This window comes from Scyliorhinus torazame, chromosome 18, assembly GCF_047496885.1.
Source record: "Scyliorhinus torazame isolate Kashiwa2021f chromosome 18, sScyTor2.1, whole genome shotgun sequence".
NCBI classification, from domain to species: domain Eukaryota; kingdom Metazoa; phylum Chordata; class Chondrichthyes; order Carcharhiniformes; family Scyliorhinidae; genus Scyliorhinus; species Scyliorhinus torazame.
The window spans coordinates 123854661-123876542 of NC_092724.1; the positions used below are offsets into that span (position 1 = coordinate 123854661).

Consider the following 21882-nt stretch of genomic DNA (forward strand, 5'->3'; position numbering starts at 1 on the left):
TCAGAACATATACCGTTCTGCCATTATCACATTAAAAAATGATCGAAGAAATTTGCATTTATTTTATTGTGTTGCTACCTATCGTGCTGGTTGCAAGAAGTCCTCACCTATGTGGCAGCTTCTCCGATTCTACAAACGGCAAAGACAATAAAATCTGTTGCCTTGCCCTGCTGTACCCAAGAGCTTTCACAAAGACTGTCATCTTTCGAGGCTGCCTCATTCTGTTTCCTGGGACCTAAGATGCTCATTGTGCTTTTAAAAAGTAATTACATCACAACTGACACCACTTCAGGTGCAAGTTACTTTATCCAGAAACACCACATGCTGGTGAACAGTATAATCTCCTGGCACCACATCAAGGAAATTCAGGGACAATTGTCATCTTGAAGTGTGAGCGCTTATCTGAGGTTGATATTGAGCAACTTAGACCATTCCTCATTTAATGTACTATGTTTTTTTTATAGATGAAATAGGTGCCTAACCATTTGAGGGTAAATAAAAGTAGTTAAATTAGAACACACGGATAGTTATCTTAACCGGATGGCTGCATACATACAGGAACTGATTTCGGCAATTCAGCCCTTGAGCCTGTTCACCATTCAATCAGATCATGGCTGACCTGTAGCTTAATTCTAGCTACCCACCTTGGATCAGTAACTATTAATATTCTTGCCTCACTCAACCTATGAATCTCATGTTTTGAAATTTTCAACTGACCTAGCCTCAAAAACATTTTGGGGGGAGACCAGATTTCTACTACCCTTGTGTGAAAAAGTGCTTTCTGACATCACCTGGGTCTAGCTCTAATTTTAAGGATTTATGCCCCATTGCTCTCCGTTAAAGAAGTGGTTTCTGTCTGTGAACCTTTTTGGTCAATTAGATCACCCCTTAATCAAGTACATTCCAAAACGACAAGCTTAGTCCATGCAACTGTTTCCAAAATTTAGTCCTTTTAGCCCCGATGTCATTCTGGTGGAACTACACCCCTCCAAAGCCAACATGTCCTTTGTGAAAGTCAATGCGCAGAATTAAATGCAATAGTCTTGATGGGGTCTAAACAAAGCTTTGTACTGCTGTTACTGAATTTCCACTCTTCTCTGTTGCAAACATTTTAAAATGAAATCCAATATTGGATTCATTTTAAAAGATTTTTTGTACTTACCTACTAGCTTTCTTTACTTGGATACCTAAACTTTTCTATCCATCCAGTAGTTCCCAGTTTCTCACCAATAGGAAATGCTCCGATCTATTGTTTTTAGATCCAAAATGGATAACCTCACATTTTTCCAGACTGAACTCCATCTGTCACAATTTTGGTAATTTACTGAATCTATCAATGTCCCACTACAATGTTCTGCTCCAGCATGCCCGTATTAGCACTGAACATAACATTGTCAGCAAACTTAGATTTTATAGTTATCCATTCGTTCATTCCGGTCATTTATAATAAAATGAAAAGTTGATGCCCTGTACAGATTCCCTGGGGGAGCCCACTTGTCATATCCTGCCAACTTGAGTACATAATGAATAGCCCGGAGCTCTATCCCCTTCTTATAACCAATCCCCTATCCAAATCATTAGGCTGCCCTCAATCTCAAGTGCTTTTCCTTAACAATCTCATATGTGGAAAGGTGCCCAAGGCCCCCTGAAAGTCCACATAAATAACATCCATATACACTCTTTTATCCAACATGTTTATTCCCTCCTCAAATAATCAACTCAGTTCCTTTGATAGGAGTTATCATTTATAAATCTATCATGACACTCTGTGCTAGCTCATATTTGTCCAAATGCTCAATCATTCATGGAAGAAATTTAACATTGAAGTTCATAATCATTTTGCCTGAATAATTTGGGTTGACTCAGCTATTATACCTTATACCATGTATTTGAAAACAGTACTATTTAGTCCCCACCACTAAGGTCTCTCACTTCATGATAATAATAATACTCCACAAAAATAAAGAAGGAACAGTTACCACACATTTTATTCACATTTGCTTCAGTTGCTCAATCAAAGAAATTATTGATGTACAAGTGGTCAGCTGCTTGATCTTTTCCTTATTTACTTTCCAACTTTAGGGCAAAATAAAATCACATTTACAATATAATTAGAAATAAACCAGAGAAGTAACCTTCACAGATACATTTCCAGGATGTTGCGTTGCATCAAATGAATTTTTACATCTTTGGGCATGAATAATTTTGCCTCACTGTAAGCATTCTAAATATTAGTTGGGAATTCCACAGGTCAGCCTGTGGAATTCGCTACCACTGAAAGCAGTTAAAGCCAAAACACTGTATTTTTTCAAGAAGCAGTTAGCTATAGCTAACTGGGGGGTGAAGGGGAATCAAAGGATATGGGGGGGAAGGCAAGGTCAGGCTTTGAGTTGGATGATCAGCCATGATCATAATGAATGGCGGAGCAGGCTCAAAGGGGCCAAATGGCCTCCCCTGCTCCTATTTCCTATGTTTCTATGAATGCAAAAATTGGCTCCAAACTGGTTGAAATATCACTTGATCAACTCTTTACATAAGTACTTCTGTCTTTTAACTATTTAATGACGACATGATAGAATGGACTAAATGGATTTTGATGAGTCATTTTTCAATGAGCTCTATCACAAGTTATCACTTCAAAGATAGTTTTAGAGGCACTGGTTTATGTTAGCTGAGTATTAGAATTCTATTTTTATTCCATAGGATTTCAAAACTTTTACCAGACATCTGCGCTTTCCATGCCCATTCCACGATTCCATTTGTTCTCAATTACAGCCCCAGAGTTATCATGACTAAACAAGTAAAATACCATTTTTTAATTATTTGAGATTTTCAGGTTTCCAGCAGTTTTAGGGATCAGATTCTATGATCTCATCTATTTTTCCATGAAAACCAGAAGCCCGGTTGCTTTGTATTTAGGCTAACGCTTGTTAGTGTTTTATGAATGCATGCGGAGAAAAATAAATTACAGGTTGACTTAAGTATTAACACAACTTTTACAAGCACAGAATGATACAGAAGTCACGGAAGGAATACTGTTATTACAGAATGGCTAGTGTCCTTTTCCTTTTAAATTCAATATCTTATTAATCAGGATGGAGTCACTGATTAAAGCTTAACTTTAAGGAGAAGTTTATAATCTGCAGGGTAGTTGTGTTCAGAGGCTATGATAACTGGATAATCTGAAAGGCTTTTAGTTTTTTGACCTAAATGACAATTCAATGTTGAGTAATGGTTTTTGTTCAGTCAACTGGATATTTTTTTTCCGTTTATAGAAAACAGTCAGATGAGAATATATTTGTACAGTGTTTAATCACTTCTCCAGTATCTTGCTGTTAGTTGTCATTTTTGTTGCTTGATTTTAGTCTACAATTTAGAAAATCTGATTCTCAAAGTGGAAAACCAGACAATGCTCATCTTATTTTTAAATATACTTATTTCAGATTCCCCTGAAGTATTACTTCTTGTAGATGGTTCAAATGTTCAATTTAATGCAAGACGTAATTTTAATCTAAAACACTCTAAAATTCATGATGATTGTGAGTCAGCTTTACTGTACCACAACGGTCCCGAAGTATGCAGCATTCGAACGGAATTTCTCTTGTCTTGAACAATCATCAGAAGATAGAATTGCTCTTTTGTTAAATTTTGTACTGCTGGATAGAATAACGGTTTTGTAGAATATTTGTCATTATGTTGGTTGAGTTACTTAATATCTTTGAAAATTCACACTGTTTAATCCTGTGCGGGTTAATCCTCAGGCATTCTTAGAATTTGCTTCGCCAAGTCTAGGCTAATAAACAATTGTAAAAGCTAGCTGGGAAGTTCTGACTTGTGGATCTGCTATTTGTTTCTTTTTACTGCTCATCGGGTCTAATGGAAACGATAATAAAGTTCAGTACCTTGCTGATCACGAATAAATGAACAACCTGAATGGAATTAAGTTATAAGTGTGAGGATATGTCAAATATAAACCATTTAATATAACCTTTCAGAGGGAAAGCCACAAAGGTTGTTCGAAAATTACAATTTTTAATGTAGATAATTGCAATATTATCAGTGGAGGTTGGATCACTTTTTTGTCAACAAACTGTGAATATAACCATCATTTGGGAGGTATAGTTAATAAAATTATAACTGTCTCTTTGGATAAGCATTACTAAATGTGTAATTGCAGGTGTATTGATTTGTATATCTCATTTTGGTGATTACCGTTCTTTAATGATATGCTAAAGCTACACAAACAAACTACTGACACCAACAGATTTCACGAATCTTTCCTGGAAGCATAGTTATCATCAGTAAACAGCAAGATTGTCACACAGGGAAATAATGGGCAAGTTCATTTAAATCCAATGATATTTGCGTATTTGGGATCTGCTCCTGTTAAAGCACTTTCCTCACCTTTCCATTTTATTTTTCCATATTGTGCCATCTCAGTCCATGGTTTCTGAGAATATCTATGTTGCCCTATAGATTTCCTTTTTCCGAAATTGACTACAATCTTTCATTCCCCTTTATTCCCAGGAGCTGGTAAAACTCAGTTTTGGACAGAGAGCTATCTAGGTGGGATACACTGCCAATTGGTTAGGCTGATGGTTGAGTTTGATCAGTGGATCCTGATGTTTTAATTATTTTATTGTGTATTAATTTTATGAATGTGTGAGTACTGAATGGTTTGTATGGTTAAGCAGAATTAGTTGTTCATGTGATACACATCCTGAATAACTTTCATATTAGCTATTCAAAATATGCTTTCTTTAACAGTTCACAATATCTCACAATGAATTGAACTCAAATAGCTTAAAATATTGACGAGAAGAGGTTGCTTAAGCCAAATGTAAACAAAGTTTTTCTGCGAAACAGAATTTTAGACTAAATTTCAGAAGCAAATGGACATCTACTGATATGTTAATTTAAATCCTGCAATTCTTCCAGTAAAGGTGATTAATCTCAGCAGCTGCCCTAACTACACTAGAAATCGTGGGCAATAATATGGGTTCTTACCCAGCCAGGTTCGTGGCTGCACTCAGAGACTAACTTTAAATGAGCAGGCACCCTGCATTAAAATAACAGAGAGAGGAATTTAACACTAGCACCAGTGGACAGTTAAATAACCCATGGGTAATCGATACTCCTGTGTGTTATAATCATAGAATCATAGATTTTACAGTGCAGAAGGAGGCCATTCGGCCCATCGATTCTGCACCGGATCTTGGCAAGAGCACGCTACTTCAACCCATGCCTCCACCCTATCCCCGTAACCCAGTAACCCCACTTAACCTTTTTTGGACATTAAGGGCAATTTATCATGGCCAAACCACCTAGCCTGCACATCTTTGGACTGTAGGAGGAAACCGGAGCACCCGGAGGAAACCCACACAGAGATGGGGAGAACGTGCAGACTCCACACAGACTGTCACCCAAGCAGGGAATCGAACCGGGGACCCTGGAACGGTGAAGCAACTGTGCTAACCACTGTGCTACCGTGCTGCCCCCCTCCCCCCCCCCCCAGCCTAATCCTGTAGGACAAAGCGCGACCAGCAGAAGGAATCCCTGTCATGCCCTTACCTAGATGCTGCTGTTGTTTGAGCCGGAGATCTGGCTGAGAGTCATGGACTCGGTGTACTGCTGGCTGCTGGAGGACAGCGAGCGGCGACAGGAGCGCTTGAAGCGGTGATTCCTCCCGTGGAAGGAGCTGCTGTTGCTGAAGCTCCGGTGCTGATTGCCCAGGTACTCCTTGTAGTTCTTGGTGAGCAGGGTGTAGAGGAAGGGGTTGATGCAGCTGTTGCTGTAGGTCAGGCAAGTCATCAGGTAGTTGATGTGACCCCGTGTCTTCTGGGACAGGGGGAGGGGGGGCTGATAGTGCTCGATCATCTGCCAGACCCAGAAGGGCAGGAAGCAAGCCCAGAAGACCAGGACAATGGTGAAGATCATGTAGAGGACCTTCTGGTTGGGCGAGCGCTTGGTTTGCTTATCGCTAAAAGTGGTCACCTGGGACAGCCAGTAGGTCCGGGCTAGCCTAATGTACAAGTAGCCAATGATCATCCCAGGGGCTAAAATACAGGTGGTGAAGAGGACGGTCATGTAAATTCGAAAGATGTGAGTGTCCCAGGTGGGAGCGCAGATGTACTTGCCCCGGATTTGGATTAGCTTGATGATGATGATCATGGGCAAGGCCAGCAGTAAGGAGGTCAACCAGATCACCACGGCGATGGCCTTCCTGTAACTTTTCGACCTCTTGACCGTGTCCAGGGGCTTGACCACGGCCAAGTAGCGCTCGGTGCTCATCACCGTCAGGGTGAAGATGCTGGCGTGCATGGTGAGGAGGTCAACGCTGAAGAGGATCCGGCAGCCGATGTCGCCGAAGTACCAGCCCTTCACGAAGTAGGTGCAGACGATGAAGGGGATGGTGGAGAGGTAGAGCAGGTCCGCCAGCGCTAGGCTGATGATATAGACGTACATGGAGGCGGCAGAGCGCATGGAGTGGCACATCACCATCAGGGTGTACACATTGCCCACCACGCCGATGATGAACATGAGGGACAGGATGGTTCCAATGGAGCAGGTCACCATTAACCCCTCCAACGAACCTCCCGCTGTGGACAGCCGCTCGGTGGCCGTCACGTTGGTGGAGATGGTGCTGAGGTTCCAGTCTGGGAGGTCAGCTTCAGTAGCCATCGCTGTGCGAGGGGTCAGAGGGAGAGAAGAGGCAACCGCAGAAGAACGTTCACCTCTCCAGCCTTTAAACAGGTCTTCAAAAGTGCCTCCTCTAGGTGATCTTGATACAGGAGCACCTGAGTAAACTCAAAGGTAGACAGACCACATCTCCTGCTGGAACTGACAAGCCATGTGATGGATAGACCTGGATAAGTCAGAGTTGAGTGACGGAGTCTTCCTCGGGGTTGGGGGGGGGGGGGTTATTTTTCTCTTTTGCTCGACTTTGAAGAGCCGCAGATCAGTGAGTCATCCTGAGTGCTGGCCAAGGTCAGCCAGGGCACACACACAAGTGGAGTGGATCAGCTTCCCCGGGACTGTTGGAGGCAGAGCAGTTGTGGGCGATGAAAGGTTTCTGCTGGAATCCCCCCCCCCCCCCCCGCATCCCCCACCCCAGATCTATTTAACCGGCCGATGACGCGGACCCTCGCTCCCCCTGCCTGAAACGCCAGCGCTCCCCAGCCATGGGCGACTTGCAATTGTTGCTGCCCCCGCCTCGCCACTGCTCTCTTCGCAGCCAGCAGCCAGGAAAGATGCTCACTGCTCAGTCCAAGCCGGCAGAGTGCGGTTCACAACGACAGCAGCTGAAGGAAAAGCCCAGAGAAAAGGGAAAGTGTCCACATCACACGCAGGCTGCTGTCAAATAAAAAAAAAACACCCTCTCACTTTCTACATCGCCTTATTTCTTTTCCTAAAAGAAAGGTTTGGCATCCCTTTGGATCGGAATATCATCTTATCACTGGATACCAGAGGCTGCTCAAGTAATCTTAAATAAACTCACTATTTCGCCACTTCTTTATTTAATGCTGTTTAAGTTTGTGCACTGCACTCAGCAAACTGCTCTTCCCCTGTCTCTAACTGACATGACATCGATTTTCTTCGCGCTCGTATTTTCACCCCGACTGTATATTATTTTTTAAACTGCGATTAGTTAGGGACTGTGCAGAACAGAAGGAGCCTGTTCGGCCCATCTGTCCCCGGATGGCTCTTCCAGAGGCACCAATTGGTCCCAATTCCCCTTGACCCTGCAATATTCTGCCTTTTTAATATCACCCCCACTGTATGTAACTGACAAGGGGGATAGTATAAATCCGGACAGAAAGGTCGTTGATTCGTCCTCACTCCCGTTAATCCGCGCGCCAAAACTAGGAGGTTGAATGGGCTAACCTGAAGAGGGACACTTTCCAGGGGTACCGGGGAAAGCCACCAGGTGAATTGCTCTGGGCCCGCCACTGTCACGACGGACCGAATGGTCTCCTTCAGAGCTCTGATCACTCTGATTCTAATTCCATCTCAAACAGGGAGCTTCACACCAACTTTAAAAGGAGGCTGTCTGCAAGCCTGCATCCAAGGGGAACTTTCTCTGACTCCTAGTCTTTACCATCAACCATGTTTATACCCACTTCATTCTGTTAACATTTTGATCGTTCCCCACAGTTATTGTTGAATTGGGTTGATAATCCACAATATGGTAAACTGTAACATCTCCATCCAAACTCTCCACCTAAAGATACACCTTGCTGAACCTCGGCACCACTAGATCTTCATGCAGAAAAGTGCAACACTTTTGTGGTTATCATCCACGTACTTTTTAAAGGTTGTGAGGTTTCCCGCCTCTATTACCCTCCCAGGCAGTGCATTCCACCCTCTGGGTAAAAACATTTTCCTCAAATCCCCGCTAAATCTCCTGTCCCTCACCTTAAAATTATGTCCCCCCCCCCCCCTCCCCCCCCCTCCTCCGTTATTGACCCTTTAACTAAGGGTCTCCACATCACTTTAACTAAGGGGAACAGCTGCTTTCTCCTATACCCCTCATAATCGTATACACGTCAATATAGTCCCCCCTCAGTCTTCTCTGCTCTAAAGAAAATAACCAAAGCCCCCCCAGCCTCTCTTCATAGCTCAAATGTGCCATCCCAGGCAAAATCCTGGTGAATCTCCTCTGCACCCTCTCTCGTGCAATCACATCCTTCCTATGGTGAGGCAACCAGAATTTTAAACAGTACTCCAGCTGCAGCCTAACCAAAGTTTTGCACAGCTCCAACATAACCTCCCAGCTCTTATAATCTATGTCACAACTGATTAAGGCAAATGTCCCGTATGCTTTCTTAGCTATCCTATTAACCAGTCCTGCCAACTTCAGGGATTTGTGGACAAGCAGCCCCAAAATTGCTCTGTTCCTCTGAGCTTTCCCGTGACCTGCCATCCATTGAATACTCCCTTGTCTTGTTACTCCTTCCAAAGTATATCACCCCGCACTTTTCAGGGTTCCATTCTATCTGCCATTGATCAACCCATCTGACCAACCCATCTATATCTTCCTGCGACCTGAAACCTTCTTCCTCACTATTAACCATCCTCCCAATTTTTGTGCCATCTGCAATCTTATTTATCATCCCCCCGCCCCACATTCATATCTATATCGTTGATATATAGCATGAGCAATAAGGGACCAAGCACTGATCCCTGAAATACACCACTGGACACCAGCTCCAGTCACGCCACCATCTGTCTCCTACAACTCAGACAGTTTTGGACCCAACTTGCTAAGTTACCCTGGGTCCTATGTGCTTTTACTTTCTTTATCAGTCTCCCTGTGGGAACTTGTCAAGGCTTTGCTGGAATCTATATCGATCACATCAATTGCACTAACCTTATATATGCACCCGATCAAGTAACGTACTTTGTAGAATCGAAGAATGGTTACAGTACAGGCCCATCATCTCTGTATTTGGCTTTGCATGCATGCTATGTGAGTTGTGCCTGCACATGAATCAGTTGAGTAACTTCCAGCTACTTTATCTGTAATTGTACATTTTTTTTCTACTGTAGTAAAAAGCCCAGACTGGAAAATGAAACAATATCGGATCTATAAAAGTAAGTGGATATATTATATTACCATCTCAAGTGAGTGGAACAGTAATATATCACAGCACATTCATATTAAGATATTTTCCAGAGTGTGAATGCAAACAGGAGCATGAATATTGTTTACTTGTGACGAGGTAACAATTGCTAATGTGCTGACTGCCAGTGCAGCTTTTTCTTACGGTTTGATCAAATCATTGACCAACATCTGCTTGTAATTGAAGTGTCAGTGGAGGCTTTCTCTCCAATACAACCACATTTTTGATGAGAGAAATATGTATGTAGAAGCCTGCTTTAATTAACTCACCACAATACAATCAGAATTTGTATTAATGCAGCACATTTTTATTACTGAAGATTTTGATTTTACTGCTGGGCAGAGCTTGAAACATTTACATCTGATTCAAAGGACACAAGACAAAATTTGTACGATTAGCGCCTTTTGTTTTCAAATTAGAGGCAGGCTAGGCTAAAATTTAAAAATAACATTTGCAGCATTTGGTGAAATAATTTTGTGTTACAGAAATGCTCTGAGACTTACTACTCCGGATTTTGCAATAGGAATGATGGTGAGGCTTTCAACACTCACCATGATTATGGAGTAAATTGGGGCACCAAATGTTGACATATGCACATTGTTATGGGTCAGGGTTTAGAGAACCCCAAAGTGTATCATGGAGTTCACCTGACCCACAACTTTTAATAGATTGTGGTATGGGGAGCACACGGCCCACTCTACAGGTGTGGTACAGCAAAAATGGAAAAGTATTTTTTAAAGCAAAACAATGTTTATTCTATGAACTCAAGTTAACCTTTCTAAAACAAACAGTGAACGTGTTAGCAACCAGTAAATCAAATACAACCCCCAAAGAATACAACACTAAGTAATCTGTATGCTGTCCTTTTCACCCAGAAGACGTAACAACCTTTAAACAGAAGCACATCAGGGTTTAAATTCAGTGCTGAAAACATTTAAATGTCTGACTTCACCAAATGATCAAGAGATAGTCCTTCATGGCAGAGAGCTCAACAATACAGCTGCTTTGGCTGACTTCAGCTGCAACACACTGAAAAATGAAACCAGAGACACACCCAAGCTTTTCTCAAAGTGAAACTAAAAAGCAGAACCAGAGCACAACTCCACCCACACTCTGACATCTCTGCAGTAACATGAGCAGCCAAACAGTTCTTAAAGCGACATACTCATGACACCTCCCCCCAAGAAAAAAAAATAAACCATCAACTTCAAGATGGTTTCATTTTTCACCTTTTCACCATCCTTTCAGAAATGCACACAGTAAATATACTTTATTGTTTTTAAAAAAACACAAGCAAACAGGTATAATAATATAGTCCATTTTTTTTCTGTTCTTCCTCCAACTGAATTCTTTCATGATTGATAGTCTCTTTGAACAAGAAGGTCTCTGCACGATCCGTCCATTGCTCTACGCCTCAGCATTTCTCTTTAAAGTCAGATACTTTAGTTCAATCTGAACACAGAGTCCCTTGCAATTCTCCAACACAGGAGCATTGGTTATCTCAGTTTTCAGGCATTCAAATGCCTGTTGAAAGTCCGCTGTCCACTGAAATTTTTGACATTTCTTCAGCATGTCCATCAGTGGAGCAATCACGCTACAAAACCTTTTCACAAATGTTTGATCAAATCCACTCATGCCAAGAAATCGCATTTTTCCCTTCTTCTCGAGGGTATCGAAAACTCCTCAAGGAAAGTGATTTGGGCTTTTCCAAATTCACTTTTGGCTAGATTTATAACCAAACACGCCTCCTGAAGTTGATCAAATAACTCCATCAGATGTTTTAAATGTTGTGTCCATGGCTGGATGAAAATTACCAGATAGTCGATGTATACCACACAATTGGGTAATCCTGAAACAACTATGTTAATTAACCGTTGAAATGTGGCTGGGGCGTTTTTCATGACAAATGGCATAACTTTGAACTGGTATATCCCATCTGGAGTCACAAAAGCTGAAATTTCCTTCGCCCTTTCGGATAAAGGTACCTGCCAGTAACCTTTAACTAAATCCAATTTGGAAATAAAAGCGGACTGTCCCACTTTCTCAATATAATCCTCCAAACGTGGGAGAGGGTAAGAGTCCGTTCTTGTAACTGCATTAACCTTTCTATAGTCCACACACAACCGTTGGGTACCGCCTGGTTTAGGTACCATCACAATGGGTGAGCTCCATTGGCTGCAACCCACTTCAATTATGCCATTTTAAAGCATACTCTCAATCTCTTTGTTAACCTGTGCCAATTTTAAAGGATTAAGTCTATATGGATGCTGTTTGATTGGAACAGCATTTCCCACATCGACATCATGTATAGCCATTTTAGTACTTCCCAATTTATCTCCACAAACTTGCCCATGTGATATCAATAACTCTTTCAAGTCAGTTTGTTTTTCCTCTGGAAAATAACTCAACAATTTATCCCAAGTTTTAAGAACATCCTCATTTTCCAATTTAATTTGAGGTATGTCAAATTCACAGTCATCTGGATTTGATTCATCACTTTCAGTTAGAATCATTAAAACCTACTTTTTCTCTCCTTCCCTTTCAAAGTACCTTTTAAGCATATTACATGACACACTCGGTGAGTCTTCCTTCTATCTGGTGTTTTTACCACACAATTCACCTCACTTAATTTCCTATCAATCTGATAAGGCCCACAAAACCTAGCTTTTAAAGACTCACCTACCACTGGTAAAAACACTAAAACTTTATCTCCAATGGCAAAATTACGAACTTTGGATTTCTTGTCCACGACCCATGTTTCATCCCATTTTGTGCAACTTTAAAATGTTGTCTTGCCAATCACCTGCTCTATTTAATTGTTCCCTATAATTTGACACGTAATCTAATAATGTAATTTCCGATTTCTCACCCACCAATTTTTTCTTATTCAATTTAAGTGGTCATCTTACCTGATGACCAAAAATTAGTTCAAATGGACTAAATTTGGTTGACTCATTAGATGCATTCCTAATTGCAAACAGTACGAATGGAATTCCTTTATCCCAATCCTCTGGATAATCTTGGCAATAAGCCCTCAACATTGTCTTTATTGTCTGAGGCAACCTTTCTAACGCTCCCTGTGATTCTGGATGGTACTCAGTTGATTTAAATTGTTTTATTCCTAAGCTATCCATAACTTCTTTGAATAACTTTGAGGTAAAATTTGATCCTTGATCCGATTGTATTTCTGTGGGTAGTCCATATCTCGTAAAGAATTTAAGTAGCTCCTCCACAATCCTTTTAGATGTAATATTACCTATTGGAATGGCCTCTGGAAACCTAGTACACACATCCATTATAGTCAAAAGATATTGATTCCCACTTTTTGTTTTAGGAAGCGGTCCTACGCAATCAATTAGGACCCTTGTAAAAGGTTCCTCAAATGCTGGAATGGGTATTAAGGGTGCTGGTTTTATCACTGCTTGAGGTTTCCTTATCACTTGACATGTGTGACAGGATTGACAAAATTTAACTACATCTTTATGTCTTCCAGTCCAATAAAAATGTTTCTTGATTTTAGCTTGAGTTTTCCTTATTCCCAAATGACCTCCCACTGGTACCTCATGTACAACTCGCAACACCTCCTTTCTATACCCTACCGGCAATACTACTTGATGAACTTCTGCCCACTTTTCATCGCCTGCATATGTAAAGGTCTCCATTTTCTCATCAGGACATCACTTTTACGGTAATGACACTCTGGTATACACTCAGTTTCCTCTTCCGTGTATGCTTTCTGATACATCCGTTTTATTTCTCTATCTTTTTGTTGTAACTCCGCCAATTTTCCTGAACTAAAAATATCCGCCTCATCCTCCACCTGTTCTTGTTCTTTTTCAACCATCTGATCAAATATCGTTTCTGATAATTGCACTTCAACTTCATCTTCACTCTTTGATTTCTCCTCTTGTCTTAACCTGTGACTTTGCGACCTTGTTACTATACAATCCGGAAAAATCCTAGGATATCCGTCCTTCAACACTTCAGTTGTCTGATTTTCCACTGGCTTATCAACCACAGTAGGCATCATTCCCACTTGCGATCCAGCTATATAATTCCCCAAGATAAACTGTATTTCTGGACAAGATAGTTTCTCTATTACTCCTACTACCACTTCACCACTCTTCACTGGACTTTCCAACCTTACCTTATATAACTGAACACTATTCCTCTCACCCTAAATTCCACATATTACCACCTTTTCTGGCAACATTCTTCCCAACCTACATAACTCCTCATCTCTTACCATTAAAGATTGACTAGCTCCCATATCTCTTAAAATTGTGACTTCTTTACCTGCTCCTCCTGATACACATGAGTAAACTTTACCCCCACAAGTAAATTCTTTAAAGACACCTGGCACCTTCTTATCAATCACCTCTTGATCAGGCTGTATGATCTTTTGCACCTCCTTCGCTTCACTTGGGTGTTGCTTTGCCACTCTAACAAACCCCACTGTCTTATCCTGTTTTACCACATCAGCCTTCCCAGTGCTTTTCTTCAACCACCAACACTGTGACTTTACATGGCCTAGTTTATTACAGTGAAAACATTTGAAACTTTTCATTTCTTTTCCACCCTCCTGGATTTTAAAAAAAATCTGAGGTACACTTCCTTATTATCTCCCATCAGATCACCTTTACCTTTGCCACTTGAGAATTTCTCATATCCCCAGTTTCTATCCCTCACAGGCTGAAACTGATGTCGGAAAACAAGCTTTGATTTATGAACTAAATCATAATATTCTGCCATTTCTGCTGCTAATCTCACAGTTTTAACCCTCTGCTCTTCCACATGAGTTCTCACTACATCAGGAATTGAATTTTTAAACTCCTCCAAAAGTATAATTTCTCTGAGAGCTTCATATGTTTGGTCTATTTTCAAAGCCCTTATCCACCTATCAAAATTACTCTGTTTGATCCTTTCAAACTCCATGCATGTTTGACCAGATTCTTTCCTTAAATTTCTAAACCTTTGTCTGTAGCCTTCAGGCACTAGTTCATATGCACCTAAGATGGATTTTTTTCACCTCCTCATATGTCCCAGATACGTCCTCCGGTAGTGACGCAAACACTTCACTAGCCCTACCTTCCAGCTTTGTTTGAATCAGTAATACCCACGTGTCCTGTGGCCATTTCATTTGTTTAGTTACCTTCTCAAATGAAATGAAAAAGGCTTCTACCTCCTTCTCGTCAAAACATGGCAATGCTTGGACATATTTAAATAGATCCCCGCCACGCCTTCGACTATGACGCTCTTTCTCCCTATCCCCATCACTATCATCCAACTGTACGTTTCCCTTTATGTCTACCAATTTTAACTGACTGTCATGTTTCATGGCCATATTCTGAAGTTCAAACTCTCTCTCTTTATCTTTTTCGCTGATCTGTATCTCCATTTTTTTTTCTGTTCTGCTAGGGGCCGTTCTTTCCTCCTTTCTTTTCTCTCCTTATCTTTGTCCTCTTTTTCACTCTCTCTTTCTTTTTCTTTTTCCTCTTTTTTGTATTCAAGCTGCTTTAATTCTTTCTCATGTTCCATTTGTTTAAGTTGTAACTGAATTTTTGCCGTTTCCAATGAGCCGAACTGTATCTCAGGCAATTTTATATACTTAGCCACTACCATAATTACCTCATCTTTTCGTATTTTGTCAGCTAATGTTAACTGCAATGTTTTTGCCAAATCTATCAGTCTGCTTTTAGTCTCTGTCCATAAGGTACTGTGTGTGGCCGTCTCCACCCCCAAGAACTTCAGAGCCTTTGAAAGAGCCATTGTCCACAACACACTCCCCACTTAAACTAGAATACCACCTGAAAAGCAAGCACAATATGCTCCCCCTCACTGTCTTTAAGTTCACTAAGCCAATCCAATAGATAGACTTTTGTCCCTCTCGAGCCCCCAATTGTTATGGGTCAGGGTTTAGAGAACCCCAAAGTGTATCATGGAGTTCACCTGACCCACAACTTTTAATAGATTGTGGTATGGGGAGCACACGGCCCACTCTAAAGGTGTGGTACAGCAGAAATGGAAAAGTATTTTTTAAAGCAAAACAATGTTTATTCTATGAACTCAAGTTAACCTTACTAAAACAAACAGTGAACATCTTAGCAACCAGTAAATCAACCCCCCCCCCCCACAAAGAATACAACACTAAGTAATCTGCATGCTGTCCCTTTCACCCAGAAGACGTAACACCCTTTAAACAGAAGCACATCAGGGTTTACATTCAATGCTGAAAACATTTAAATTTCTGAATTCACCAAATGATCAAGAGATAGCCCTTCATGGCAGAGAGCTCAACAATACTGCTGCTTTGGCTGACTTCAGCTGCAACACACTGAAAAACGAAAACCATAAAGACAGACACACCCAAGCTTTTCTCAAAGTGAAACTAAAAAGCAGAACCAGAGCTCAGCTCCACCTACACTCTGACATCACTGCAGTAACATGAGCAGCCAAACATTTCTTAAAGCGACATACTCATGACAACATATACAGCTAAATGGGGAAATCCAGAAATGGATTGTGATGAAGAAGAAGGTCGGCAGCATGGGGTTCAATTACTGTAGCAGGTCAGCTTATTCATTAAGGCTCCGCCTTCTCAAACTTGCTCCTCGCCTGAGGTGTGGTGATCCTCAGGTTAAATCACCACCAGTCAGCTCTCCCCTTCAAAGGGGAAAGCAGCTTTTGGTCATCTGGGACTCTGACAACTTCACCACCTTTTACCTTACTTCCTGAACATGTCAGCAGAAGTTCGGACTGATGCATTCAGTTGTAACACAGAGCATAGGAAAATTGGAGTAGGCCATTCAGCCCTTCAAACATATTCCGCCATTCGACATCATCATTGCTGATTCTCCATCTCAACACCATATTCATTGGCACCTTGAGTGTCCAGAAATTTATTTCCTTATATATATATTCAGTGGCTTGCCCTCCACAGCCTTTTGTGGTAGAGAATTCCACAGGTTCACCACCCTCTGAGTGACAACATTATTCCTAATCTCAGTCTGAAATGGCCTACCCCATATCCTGGCTGACCTATATCTCGCCACAGATGCTGCTGAAATTATCCAGCATTTTCTGTTTTTGTTTATGTTCTACCATTCATTTGGGCTCGATGTCATGGGTGTTCAGTTCCTTTAAATGCTGTGTTATTTTCATTTACATTGTTCCATTGCAGTGATCTGTAGAATTTTGACTTATAACATGACACGTAGTTAAGGAATACTGAAAGACTGTCACATGCATAGGCAATGCTACTGCTGATATTAGTCCGGTCTGGATTTCAACACAGTGGGGAGCATTTCCATCATATCAAAAATTCTGGTTTGACCCAGAAATCAAAAAGTTTGCCCCCAAACACAGTACTTCCTATTATTGCGGGGCATGACTAGAGTCGGGCAAGGGTTTTCACATAAGTGGTTATGGAGGTATCTAGCTGTTTCAATCATTAGCTCCCTCCACTAAAGAGTGATTTTGGTGAGCCAGGAGTGTCAAACCTGATGTGTGCAGGTTAGACCAGGTTTAAGAGAAGAACTGAACTTCATGGATTCATTTGGATAGTCAGGGCAGTCCTTTGGAGAGGTGCGATACCCCTTTGGATCTGGTCCCAGGACACCTTTGGGCCAGGTAAGTTGCCCTTTGGGGTAGGTTAGGTGCCTTTGGAATTGTTAAATGCAGGCAAACATTTGTGTAATATGTGCATAAGCTCATTGGACCTTTCGGAATCAATTGGCAAAACTATCAGAAACATTGTCAAAGGGACCTGTCAAAAGGAGCTGTCATGACTGTCAATAGAACCTGCCAGAACTGTCAGTAGGACATGTCAAAAGGATTTGTTAACACTGTCAAGAGGACCTGTCAGAACTTCCAATGGCACCTGTCAAAAGCAACTATCAAGGTTTTAAAAATCCTGCCTTTTAAATCGTCAAAAGAAATGTCGGGAATATTAAAAATAATGTCTTGTTCTGAGCACAGGGGCTTACATTGGCTTGGAGGGATATGAGGGAACATGTAGGTTCCATTCTAGGACTAGCCTCCACTCTATGTTGTGGCAGCTCGCCACTCCTTTTTAGTGTTATAAGCTGGAAGTATTTTTCTAATCCCAGCTTCCTCATTTACATCTCAATTTCTTCTCCTTTTTGCTCTCTCGCCCTTTCTCTTTCTTTTCTCTCATTCTGTCTCCTCATTTTCATTTCCATTTCTTTCTGTTTTTGCTGCATTTCTATTTCTCTCTGGTTTTGCTGCATTTTGAAAAAAATTTGGAGTGCCCAATTCATTTTTTCCAATTAAGGGGCAATTTAGTGTGGCCAATCCACCTAGCTTGCACATTTTTGGGTTGTGGGGGCGAAACCCATGCAAACACAGGGAGAATGTGCAAACTCCACACGGACAGTGACCCAGAGCCGGGATCAAACCTGGGACCTTGGCGCCGTGAGGCCACGGTGCTAACCCACCGCGCCACTGTGCTGCCCTGTTTCTGCTGCATTTCTAACTTTCATTTGTAAATTGATTTTAGCCAATTCTACTCAGTGTTGATCTGACCTAGGCTGCATTGCCCATTTTCCCTTCAATTTAAATGTTGAGCAATCATGTCAATTACCTCCACCTTCTTAGCTCTAGCTGGTATAACCAGTTTTAATTCCCTTGCCAATTCGATGAGCAGGTCTTTGCAAAGCTCCTCCAAATATACCAGAAATACATTTTCCACCTGGAGAAACTACATAGCTGCTTCATCAACCATCCTGCTACATTACTGCAAACCTGGTGTCTCTTTATAATTTACTCTGTACACCAAATTTGCAATATAATGTTTCAAATCCCAGACGAGCCCCCAATTTATGTTATGACACCCTGGGTGAGTGCACGGTCAGTTCCAGCTCCACAGACCATGGAGTCCCAACATAAGTGAAATTAACCAATAATTTGTGTATTTTCCTGAGATCTTTAACCATTGACTGCTCCACTGAGTTAAAGACACCAGATTTATCAGTAAAACATGAACAAACTATTTATTTGTAACAAGAGGAAAAGATGAACATATAAAGGCAATAATGGAAAAATGGTCTAATTGTCTAAATAGTCCCCAAAATCCTGTCTCACCCTCCACCCAGACACACACAAGAAAGACACACTGTAACAGGGAAAGGAAAGGATGAAACAATAACAGAGCTTAAGAGGTATGGGATGTTTGAGGATCTTCGGTGCTGAGGTTGAGGCCTTGGTAGGCAGTGACCCCTTCAGAATGCGAGGTGCTGAACCATCGGTTGGTTTGGTTCATCAAGCTGGACCACTCAGGCTGGACTCTCAGGCTGTGAGCTTCCCTCTGGGGTCAAAATCTAACTTATGTTGGGCTGAGCCTTACCCATGGAAGATGCACTTCAGGACTGCTCAGTTTCTGATATGTGGTCAGCTTCAGCAGACTCACCAACAACTTGTCTGAGTTAAACAGAATATCAGAGCAGCAGTTTTCGCAAGGCCTTTGAGTTTTCAGGTACCTTTAATGGGAGAGGAATCAGATAAGTCCCCTTTCCCCAGCTCTGTCTTCAGGTTTTGAGTACTCAGTAACTGCTCTGTGTACCTGAAGGGTGTTCCTGTTAAGATTTGAGAGAGAATTCCCCTCTTCTGGGAGAGAGACTCAAAAGGATTCTGCTTAGCTCTGCAAGTCTCAAACAAAACCGAACGCAAAGACACAGAGAGTCCGAAGCAGGACATTCTACAATAATCCGGCCAATCCGCATCAAGAATTTGCCATGACCCGGGAAATAAAGTAGCTGATTGGCTGTCAGCCAAGTCTGTCAAGACGTGTCACTAATGATGTCAGCATATCCTGTTACTGCTTTTATTAAAATTAAAAGTGCAGACCTCAGCAATGCCACGGTGCAGGAATTATAACAGCCAAAAGAACAGGAATTAAAATGGAAACAAGAGTCCGACGAAGATTCACAAGAGGCTTGCTTACAGGAGCATGAGGTGGCATAGGTTGGCATGGGGAGTGTGTGGTAGGATGGAGGGCGTGAGGGCTGACAGATATTTTTTGCTTTGTTGTTTCTTAATCATTCACACAGTGTCGGGGCGCAGAGACAAGACTACCAGCCAGCAGCCTCCACACACCAGGCCCAACGTCTAATCCAACTCACTCTCCCCAAAATTAAAATCCCAATTTCCGGCTCTTTTTTTCCCGGGTCGGGTTTGTGGAGCATGGAAATGTTGCAACGTGTTCGCGAAAAATAAGTTGAAGTTGATTGGCCTCAATGACACATTGAAACATAAACAAATTAACCATGGGGATTGTTCATGTCGATAAGCATGCATATAGCGAGTTAAATGCTGCCAAAGTGTTTGAGGTAAGGCTGCATTAAGTTTATAGTCCAAAACAATACTTCATTTTGCAGTCGTTCAAAATTTTCAAGCTTATTACAGCATGATTTTGAATTACTATAACAACAGTAAATTGTTTTGGATGTTTTTCCCCTTTTTGTCCTTTATTCATTCATGGAATGTGGGCGTCGCTGGCCGGGCCAGCATTTATTTCCCATCCCTGAGGGCATCCACATTGTTTTGGATCTGGAGTCACATGTAGGCCAGACCAGGTAAGGACGACAGATTTCCTTCCCTAAAGGATATTAATGATCCTGATGGGTTTTTCTAACAATAGACAATGGTTTCATGGTCATCATTAGACTTTTTATTCCAGATTTTTGTTGAATTCAAAGTTTACCAGTGTGGTGAATGTATTTCACCTAATGCATGAGCTGTCTGTACTGTCTGTAAAATGATGTGACCCATGACCTGGAAGTGATGATACGGGCTACTTCCAGGTACTGTACTGGAACCCCGGTGGGCTCCGCCTCTGGCTCCGCCCTCACCGGGGCCATATATAGTCCAGCCACCTGTGGGTGGCACTCATTTGTATAGCCGACTCTGGCAGGCGAGTTCATGGATATTAAAGCCTAATATTCACTCGTTCTCATGGTCTCACAGTGAATTGATGGTATAACAATTTAATATCCACAGACAGCATCATGGAAGCCGCTCTAAAGCCAGATAAGCTCGAACTCGACACGCGCGCGTCGGATGCCGAAGAGATCTTCGATCATTGGCTTTGCTGCTTCGAGGCCTTCCTCGACTCCTCCACAACGCCTCCCACTGAAACTATTTATATAACAAACTTGGTATTCAGCACGTGGTGGACTGTGTGAGTGTCTGGCTTTGAGGTCCTTGCCCTGTGCCGTCTCCTGATGGACTGCCCAGGAAGTGTCGTGTTTCTTGTTTTGTACTGTGTATGCTCTTGTCTGTGATTGGCTGTTGTGTTATGTGTGCTAATTGGTCCGTTGCTCTGTCTATCATTATGTATGTGTGTATGTGCTGTGATGTTCACTTGAATATCATGACAAGCAGGACATCATATCCACCCAGGATGCTCAGGGAAATATCACTAACTGACCCTTAGAGGGGGCCGATGTTTGAGATGTCTGTGCTTCACCAAGGTGGTCATCACTAAAATCTGCCAATTGCTGCAACCACAACTCCAACCTGCGTACAGGGCAAGAACCACATTATCAAGAGGCTGTGTAGGTGACCATTGACTATGAACTTTTAGTTATCCGGCTCCTTCATGGTTAACATCAAGATATTGGCAGTTTGCTTTCCGCTGTTGTTTAAGGAAGATCACTTTGGTTCTCTGTTCAAAGACATGTATCTTCATTTCATTATTTCTTGTCAGAGTGAAGCAGATGGAGAAAATTCCAGAATTTGTGAGGTTTTCAGGGTACTCAATGCTGCAGGGTGCAATTGATTACATAATAATAATTATCTTTACTGTCACAAGTAGGCTTACATTAACACTGCAATGAAGTTACTGTGAAAAGCCCCTAGGCACCTGTTCGGTACACAGAAGGAAAATTCAGAATGTCCAATCGGGACATCTTTCGGGACTTCTGGGTGGAAAACGGAGCACTCGGAGGAAACCCACGCAGACACAGGGAGAACGTGCAGACTCCGCACAGACAGTGACCCAAGCCGAGAATCAAACCTGGGACTCTGGCGCTGTGAAGCAACAGTGCTACCCACTGTGCTACCATGCTGCATGTACATTGCTCTGCATTTGCATTACCACAGGTCAATTCTACCATGAACTAGAACTGAAAGGAAAACCAATCCCTTACTGGACAAACTGCTGTACGGAGATAAATAGCACATCTTGTGTGTAAATGCCCAGTATCATGGCAGCAGTCATGGTGTTTTCATTCTGCAGCTG

The 21882-nt window shown here is 41.9% G+C and overlaps 1 protein-coding gene and 1 long non-coding RNA gene across 2 annotated transcripts in view; one reads left to right on the forward strand and one right to left on the reverse strand.

Annotated features, from left to right (window-relative positions):
* LOC140395484 (urotensin-2 receptor) overlaps positions 1 to 7062 on the reverse strand; it is a 30278-nt gene extending 23216 nt beyond the window's left edge. Inside the window, exon 1 of the mRNA XM_072483280.1 lies at positions 5572 to 7062. Coding sequence (XP_072339381.1) covers positions 5572 to 6681 — 1110 coding nt within the window. The 5' untranslated portion in view covers positions 6682 to 7062. The remainder of the gene's footprint in view (positions 1 to 5571) is intronic.
* LOC140395485 (uncharacterized) overlaps positions 5584 to 21882 on the forward strand; it is an 85336-nt gene continuing 69037 nt past the window's right edge. The window contains exons 1-2 of the long non-coding RNA XR_011936199.1: positions 5584 to 5733; positions 9550 to 9594. This is a non-coding gene — a long non-coding RNA (uncharacterized lncRNA). The remainder of the gene's footprint in view (positions 5734 to 9549; positions 9595 to 21882) is intronic.